Source organism: Talpa europaea (assembly GCF_964194135.1).
Source record: "Talpa europaea genome assembly, chromosome: 1".
Lineage (NCBI taxonomy): Eukaryota > Metazoa > Chordata > Mammalia > Eulipotyphla > Talpidae > Talpa > Talpa europaea.
Genome location: NC_140073.1, coordinates 61,544,815 through 61,553,771, shown reverse-complemented (window position 1 = coordinate 61,553,771; position 8,957 = coordinate 61,544,815). Strand labels below are relative to the sequence as shown.

The 8,957-nt window shown below is 47.4% G+C and overlaps 1 protein-coding gene across 1 annotated transcript; it reads left to right on the top strand.

Annotated features, from left to right (window-relative positions):
- The first annotated feature begins 2,437 nt into the window (after positions 1–2,437).
- On the top strand, positions 2,438–3,343 carry LOC311179364 (acidic leucine-rich nuclear phosphoprotein 32 family member B-like). The gene has a single exon (XM_084246577.1). The coding sequence runs from the start codon at positions 2,468–2,470 to the stop codon at positions 3,245–3,247; it is 780 nt and encodes a 259-aa protein (XP_084102703.1). The 5' UTR covers positions 2,438–2,467; the 3' UTR covers positions 3,248–3,343.
- The last annotated feature ends 5,614 nt before the right edge of the window (positions 3,344–8,957 follow it).

The following is an 8,957-nucleotide window of genomic DNA, read 5'->3' as shown; positions in this document are numbered from 1 at the left end:
AACATATTAATTACTTCAAAATGGTCTAAAACAACTTATCAAATCTATGTAAGTTCTACTGAAGTCTAACTCTTAACTAGAAATTCCTAACCTCCACAAGGCCTGTGAACTATTGACCTCTTGCCTACACCAGGAAATGTATTGTTACCACAAACAGGTACCCCCCAGGTTAGGCTATGGTTTCCAAGCACAGCTGGTTCAGGGCAGCATGTTCTCCATAGTTCTCAGGGCCGAACATTTCTTTCCTAGCTATACCTTTTGCATTATTTACTTTCTTGATACTAATTCAGGTGTAAGAATAACAAATCAATTAATGTCTAGTTCCGAATTGGGTTTTCATATGCCAATTACTAATTAACTTCTGCATTAACCAAGAACAAAGAGGAGAGCTTTAGCAGGCTTTGCCATGGAGACTCCCTAGTTCAGATCTTCTTTGGGAAGTGCAAGAACTCCCCTCTTCTGGGAAGTACAACTTTCCCTCTTCGGGGGAGCACAGGAACTCCCTGCTTCTAGGGAGTCTCCCCCAATGCCCAGACCATGTCAAGAGACAGCATGGGAGGCGCAGCCTGCCGCACTTTGGGAGCATCAAGTCAGATGCATTAAACACATGTAAAATCAAGGGGCCAGTATTATCTCTCTTAAAGATGAGGTGAGGTCCCTCGATGGAAATACATATTAAGCAGGTGAAAAACAAAATCAAAAAAGATTATCAGTGGGTCTGGTGCCTCCAGACACAAACAGTCTCAGTTCCAAAGGGAAGCACCTGTCTCTCCACCTCCCTTCTCAGACCAAGGACTCTCTCTCATCATCTCTGAGGAATGAGTTCTCTTCCAGGCATCCAGGGGCAAAGCTCTAAGAAAAACTTCGGAAATAGGACATCCAAACCAAGGAGATGGATTCTGGGAGCTCAATAAGAGACAAAGGCAGAGAACACTTGGGAGACTCCCCCTGGTTCACTGAGAAAAGCATTTCCAAAGTAGGTCTGTGGAACCCTTGAGATCACCCAGAACCTTTTACAGGATCCAGGCAGGGCAAGTTCTCCCTGGGACCTGAAAGTCCTCAGTGGACAAGATCCCCCACTCCCTTCCCTACCTGAGCACTTCTTCTTTCCCTTCACACATGAAGCCACCTTGTGTGCAATGAGCACACCTCCAAAGAAAACCGAGCCGGAAATGAGGACCACGGCAAGGATGGAGAACTGAGGAGGTGGCACTGGAAGGGAAGGGAAGGTCAGACCCTGAACCTGAGGCCTCAGTCTGACCTTCTGAAGGTCTCCAGAAGGGCTTCTGATGCCCCTGAGTCAGCCACGTGCCCACATCTCCCTCCTTACCCCATCTCAGAACTCAGGGTGCTATCAGCCCCTCATGCTGCACATGGCACGTGTATCTCTGCTCCTCTCCAGAAGGCACCTCCACAGCCGCCCACTTCCGAAAGGTTCCATCTCCCCCAGGCTTGGTCTCTACCAGCTCTGTCTCCTGGGTCAGGTCCTCCCCACCTCGCTGCCAGGTCAAGGTGATGTCCGTAGGGTAGAAGCCCAGGGCTCAGCAACTCAGGGTGACCTCATGCTCAGAGATGGGGTGATGGGTCACATATGGCGATTGGGGGCCTGAGTGGGAAGAACCGGAAATTTCATGCTTTGTGTTTCCTGCATGGACACTGAAGCAGCCTCATGTGACCATCCTCCAGTGGACAGAACAATATGCTTGGAGGGAGGAAGCACAAACCCCAGAAACCAGCCTGGTCTGGGAGTCCGGGATAGCAGGTGAGAGCCCAGGGAGGGATGCAGGTCTCTAAGCATTTTGTTACTGACTTGGGTGGAGGGTGATGACACAGACAGGCAGGAGTGAGAGCTCCAAAAATGCTCTCTGACCAAAAAACAGGATCTCGAGAGAGAAACTCATTGTTCCTAAGATGGCTGCCGGCCAAAAGTGAAGGGAGATTTCAGGGGTGGTGTCCCTTCTTTCTTAGGAGAAACTGGATTCCTTAACTGTCCTTCAGAAAAAGTAGGAGCCTCTGGGCCAGTCTTCATCCCAGAGCTTGAAAACGTGGCCGACAGATCCCTCTCTGGCCAGCAGGGGGCGCTTTCTCACCATGATTCCACTTCCCTGCGGGGTGTGCGCCTCAGGGAGACCAAAGCCCCGCAGCCCCTCTTCAGCCCCGCCCTTCAGTAACCCCGTGGTCTCCCGCCCGCACCCGATCTCCCGCCCTGAATAATCCTAAACTTAAATAAAACCTAAAGGGTGCTTTTTCCCTCCATGGTTTCTCTCCGCTCCCGCGAGTAACTTGGCTCCTGGGGCTCCACCCGCCGCCCGCCGCCCGCCGCCCGCCACCAGGGACCGCGCCGCCTGCCGCTGCCGCGAGCAGACCCCTCCCGACGGCCCTCGCTGCGCGGGCCGGGAGCCTCTCCCCGCTCCGCCTCTGCCGCGGAAAGTGAAGTTTGAAGAGCGGGGAAGAGGGAATCGTGGAAATGAAGAGGAGGATCCACCTAGAGCCAAGGAACCGGACCCCGGCCGCGGTTCGAGAACTTGTCCTGGACAATTGCAAAGCAAATGACGGGAACATTGAGGGCCTGGCAGATGAATCTGTGAACTTAGAGTTCCTCAGTTTGATAAGTGTAGGCTGGATTTCAGTCTCAAATCTCCCCAAACTACCTAAATTGAAAAAGCTTGAGCTCAGTGACAATAGAATCTTCGGCGTTCTGGACATGTTAGCAGAAAAACTTCCAAATCTCAAACATCTTAACTTAAGTGGAAATAAACTGAAAGACACCAGCACCTTGGAACCTTTGAAAAGGTTGGAATGTCTGAAAAGCCTGGATCTGTGTAACTGTGAGGTCACTGACCTGAATGACCACCGAGAGGGTGTTTTCAAGCTTCTGCCTCGGCTGACCTGTCTGGACGGCTGTGACCAAGAGGATGGAGAAGCCTCCGGCTCAGATGCTGAGGTGGATGGTGTGGATGAAGAGGAGGAGGATGGAGAAGGAGAAGATGCAGAGGAGGAGGAAGATGCGGATGGTGAGGAGGAAGAGTGTGTTGATGAAGAGGATGAGGATGAGGATGAAGATGTAGAAAGGGACGAAGACGAGGACGAAGACGAAGTCAGTGGGGAGGAAGGAGATTTTGGACAGGATGGAGAAGCTGATGAAGATGAAGATGACGAGGATGAGGATGAGGATGAAGAGGAGGAAGAGAGCGGAAAAGGAGAAAAAAGAAAGCGGGAAACAGATGATGAAGGAGAAGATGATTAAAACCCAAATAAACTAAAAAAAAAAAGAGCAAACTGTTCAGTATTGGTTGGACTGCGCATAAGGATTTGGTAGATGTTTAAAAAAAAAACAGGTAGCTGTGACACAAACCCCAGGACACCCACCCACCCAAAGAGCCAAAGAACAGTTCCTGTGACATTCTGCCCTCCATTGAGTCCCTCTTGGAAATCCACCACCAAGCTTGGAGACTTCACCCCAACAAAATTGTAAGCGTTGTTAGGTTTTCGTGTAAGACTTGCTGTAGCGGGGACAGCTGTGATTGGTGAATCACCATCTGTGACTACCAGTTATGCTGAAGTTGTAACAGCATTTTTACTTTCTGTACAACGAAGAAGCTTTGTAAATAAAATCTTAACATTTTGGGCCTGTTTTTTCATGCTTTCATTTTTTAATGAAATTTTTTATATTAGGACATTTTATGTGTCAACTGACAAAAAAAGGTATTTTTAAGAATTCAAGTGAAATAAACACATTACTCTTTGGTTAAAAAAAAAAAAAAAAAAACCTAAAGGGTGAAAGTCCCGCGGGCTCTTCCCTGGTCAAGGGGCCTGGCAGGGGCCACGGCCTCGGGGGTCACGGGGCCCCGAGACTAGGGGCGGGGGTGGGGGGTGGGGCTGAAGCGGTGACCCGCCCAGGCCAGCGCTGCTCCCCGGCCGGGCTCTGGCTGCGGCGGCCGCGCGGGGCCTCCAGGAGCGCTTGGAGCCTCCGCGCTGAGTGTCTGCGGAGCCGCGTCTCCTCGTCCGACCGTCCGCCCAGGGGGCCGCGGCTCCGCGCTCTGGCCCGGGGAGTCGCTGTCGAACCCGAACTGCGTGTCGTCCACGTAGTCCCCCGCGAGGTACCGGGGCTCCCCGAGGCCGGGCGGGACATCACCATTTCTAAAAGCCTCAAAGAGGGGGAGCCTGGGGCCGGGGAGGGGTGAAGCCGGCGGACCCTCCCCCCTGGGCAGGTCCTGAGTCCCGGGGAGATGGGGCAGGGGAGAAAGTGTCCAGGAGGGAGGGAGCTCCAGAGACTGAACATGGGCATCGGGTCCAGAAGGGGCAAGACTCAGGGGGACAAAAGGAGGAGGCAGGGTGGGGGGACAGAAAGGGACCAGGACTGAGGGGGCCACGGGGGTGACAGCGGGGCCTAAGGCAGCAGCTTCCTCTGCAGAAACCTTTTCCCTCCACCCTGCTCTCACCAGCCCAGGTGTCTGTCTGGGTCAGAGCCCTGGAGAGAAGCAGCAGGAGGAGGTTGGGGGCCCCATGACCAGCACTGCTGGGGTCTGGGGAGCTTCTGACTCCAGGCTGGTGGGTGGAGACTTATCTGGGCAGGCAGTGATGCTGACTGGTTCTCTGGGAGCCTCCAGGCACTGGGACTGAGAACTGGGGAAGAGTCACAAGTGTCCAGGGCCCAGCACAGGTGGTGGAGACAGAAGTGAGGCTAAGGGGGCAGTGGGGTATCCCCAACAGTAACCTTCCTGCCCTAGACACAGCCCTGGGGCCTCGAACTATGAGAACCAGACTAGGGGACCTGGGGCTTTGCTCTGGCCCCTCCTCTCCTCACCCAAAGCTTGTCACCCTGTCTCCATGACCCAAGCGCTGGGTCTGCGATTCTCAGTCATTTTCCTTCCAGGATCCATGTCCAGTCTTACAAATTAGGGAGGACGCCAAGTATAATCTTGTTTAGGAGGTATCCCCGTATTTATCACACTGGGAATAAAACTGAGTTTGATCATGCAGCTGTTTATTTAGAATAATAGTAATAATCCAAGCATGTTAATAGAAAGTGTTCTTAAGAAAAATAACTTATTTCTGAAAATAATCAGGGCAATGGAAAGAATGGATCTTTCACCTGTTTTATGTTTGCAGTTGTCTTTCTTGTCTGTCTCATTTTTTTTTTTGTCTGTCTCATTAGGAGACAGTAGGAATTTCATGCTTCCTTCTGCATTTAGCTGTGGTTCTGGTTGAAGACTATGAAAAAATGTCTACAGCCTCACACAAATATGTTGGAGTAGTGTTTTCACATTATTGTGACTATTCCACTTTGATACTAAATTAAATCTATACAGGTGTTATTTTCTCCCAGGTTATTTGCAAAACGAAACCTGAAACTATGTCACTGAATATTTCTTATTCTGTTACATTTCCATAGCCCTCTCTTGCATAAAACTAACTGCAGTTAGTTTTAATGTGTGATTTTTTAAAAGTAATATATTGTTCCACAAGTTATAAAGGTTTTCAATGTTTATTACACCAGAATCAAATTATTTTAAAAAATTCATTTTATTTTTCACTACAAATCCAAAAAGTAAAAGTCTACTGGAAGTTGTCAAGTGATAGGACACAATTTCATGATTCTTTTTTTTTCTGAGCACTTATATTTGGTCAAGGTGAAGTTACTCTCAGTTATCAATTGTCAGTTGATTTTCTTTTTTTTTTTTAAGATTTATTTATTTATTTACACAAGCACTGGGTACAGTCAGAAGTACGGAAAGGTGAGAGAATTCACCAGAGCCAGAGTGGGGAGCAGAACAGGCAGAACAACGAAATACACTGCTGAGGGGAGCAGCGGGCAGCCAGAGAGGTCTGAGTGCCATGTAGGACCCTAGCTGGTGGCCAGGGATCACAGCCCAGCGCACAACAGCTGTGCCACCAAGGGAGGCCCGTGTCAGTTGATTTTCTTAAAGGAGCACACACTCATTTTCAGGACAATGTCTGCTAATTAACCAAATCAAATAACCACAGATTTTGTCATTCATTCCTTCATGTGAAGATGGTATTGCTTACAAAAAAAGAAAAATAGTCTAATTCATCACATGCAAATATTTTCTTGGCACATAATAACTGGGAACGCAGCAGGAGTGTGGTGTGTTCACTTGCGTGTCATCGCATCAGGTGCTGTAAAATGTGGATCGAAGATGATAGAATGATGAAGATAATTTTTAATGCTTCAACCAAGACACTTTGAAATGAAACTGGCTTGGAGTTGTGTTTCTGAGGTAAGTACTTGTGAAGAATAACTGCAGTTAGTAATATAAGCTCCATTTTTAGTAAGTTTTACCTCTCAGCAGATGTCAAAATAGTGAAAAAGTCAATGGTGTCTAAGTGACATTTTGAAAATAGTTTTGACCTCGTGGATCCTGTGACAGGCTCTGGGTGACTTCAAGGATTCCACAACCACACTTTGAGAAATGCTTTTCTCAGTGAACCAGGGAGCATCTCCCAAGTGTTCTCTGCATTTGCCTTCTCTTCACTTCCCAGAATCCTCTCCCTGGCTGGCTCCTGCCTCCCCAAGCTGCCTCCCCTGTAGACACAATGGGGAGCAGAGAGAGGACCCTGGAGACATGGAGCTTGCTCTGTCATGAGAGATGGACACTGAGTAAAGGTGACAAAGACACGGGTAAACCCGACCTGAGCCAAAGGTTGGGAGGAAGGAGCATGTTTATTATGAAAGTAGAGCAGTAGGAGTGCTTCTATCATTTTAAATAATATCAAAAGATGTAAAAAAATAAAAAAAACAGGGCCTCCCTGGTGGCATAAGGTTTAACTCTGAGTGCTATCACTGCTTAGAACTGAGTTTGATCCCTGGCCAGGGAGCAACACACATGGGGCAGCAGACCTCTCCTGTCTCACCCACTCAGCAGTGGATTACAGTGGATCAGCCTATTCTGCTCCCTACTCTGTGTCTGGTGAATCCTCTGCACCGTCTGCACCTCTGGCCTATACCCCAGTTCTTGTATGCATAGATAAATAAAAAATGATTCTTAAAAACAAACAAACAAAAAATTACATGCAACATCCAGTACAAGATCTATCTCAGACCCAGCAAACAGCAGAGGCTGGGGACCCAGTGGTGGTGCAGGTGAAACAAGACACAATGGGGGATTCAGTCAGCTGGAGTCAGGCTTTGTCGTCAAGTGAGTTTGATGGCAAACTAGAGAGGGTCAGTCCACCATCCATCTGCCAGGCCAGAAAGTCTGGGCTGGTCTGCAGCCCCAGCCAGTAGTCAGGCACCACCTGGGAGACTCAAGGGATAGCTTAAACAAGCCCTTTGTTTAATTTTTCTATATCTATATCTAAGTGATATATTTGTCTTTCTCCTTTGAGCTTATTTCCATTAGCTCCATCCATGTTGCCCCAGATGGCATGAGTTTATGTTTTTTGATGAGTAGTATCCTATTATCTATGTACCATCTCTTCTACAGTTTGGCTACTGTAAATAGTGCTGCAGTGATCAGGGGGTGCCTGTTTCCTTTGAAGTAGTGTAAGGTCCTCTGCGGGTGTGCTGGCACCTGCCGCCCTAAAGGGAACCAGATTCTCTGAGAGCACCTGCTTACTGTGCACAGGGGGTTCCAAGAGGTTAGAAGTTCTGCAAACAGAACTTCTTTTTTTTTTTTTAATTTTATTTATACAAGCACTGGGTACAGTCAGAAGCGCGGGAGGGTGAGAGAATTCACCAGAGCCAGAGCAGGGAGCAGAACAGGCAGAAGGACTGAAGTACATTGCTGAGGGGAGCAGCGGGTGGCAGGAGAGGACTGTTGTGCCATGTGGGACCCTCACCTGTGGCCAGGATCGAACCGGGCTGCAGAGGCTGCGGGCAGTAGAGGCTGCAAGCAGCTTCCCAGCCCAACACTCAACCACTGCGCCACCAGGGGAGGCCCCCAAGGTGGTTGTTTCTAGAGCCTGAAGTCTCTGTTTCTACTTCTGTTCTTCTTGGTCTTCTACTTCTTCTTGTTCTTCTTGTAGCTCTACATCAGCCTCTTCTTCTTCTTCATCTTCTTCTGTTTCTACAGCATTTTCTGCTTTTTCAATTATGTCTTCTTCTTCTGCTTCTTCTCCTTCTTCTTCAGCTTATTCTTCTGTTATTTTTGCTTTTTTGGCTCATTCTTCTGTTATTTCTGCTTTTCCCTCTTATTCTTCTGTTTCTTCTTCTAGTTCTTCTTGTTCTTCTTGTAGTTCTACATGTCCTTCTTCTTCTTCATCTTCTTCTGTTTCTTCTGCACTTTTTGTTTTTTCAATTACTTCTATTTCTTCTGCTTCTTCTTCAGCTGATTCTTCTGTTATTACTGCTTTTACGGGTTATTCTTCTGTTATTTCTGCTTTTGCGGCTTATTCTTCTGTTATTTCTACTTTTTCGTCTTATTCTTCTGTTTCTACTTCTTGTTCTTCTTGGTCTTCTAGTTCTTCTTGTTCGTCTTGTAGTTCTACATCACCCTCTTCTTCTTCTTCATCTTCTTCTGTTTCTACTGCATTTTCTGCTTTTTCAATTACTTCTTCTTCTTCTGCTTCTTCTGCTTCTTCTTCAGCTTCTTCTTCTGTTATTTCTGCTTTTTTGGCTTATTCTTCTGTTTCTACTTATTGTTCTTCTTGTTCTTCTAGTTCTTCTTGTAGTTCTACATCACCCTCTTCTTTTTCTTCATCTTCTTCTGTTTCTACTGTATTTTCTGCTTTTTCAATTACTTCTTCTTCTTCGGCTTCTTGTGCTTCTTCCTCAGCTTAATCTTCTGTTATTTCTGCTTTTTTGGCTTATTTTTCTGTTATTTCTGCTTTTCGGCTTATTCATCTGTTTCTACCTCTTGTTCTTCTTGTTCTTCTACTTCTTCTTGTTCTTCTTGTAGCTCTACATCACCCTCTTCTTCTTCATCTTCTTCTGTTTCTACTGCAGTTTCTATCTTTTCAATTATTTGTTCTTCTGCTTCTTCTTCAGCCTACTC

Bases quoted from the DNA above. Each gene is read 5' to 3' on its own strand.
- LOC311179364 (XM_084246577.1), top strand. From the start codon at position 2,468: ATGAAGAGGAGGATCCACCTAGAGCCAAGGAACCGGACCCCGGCCGCG.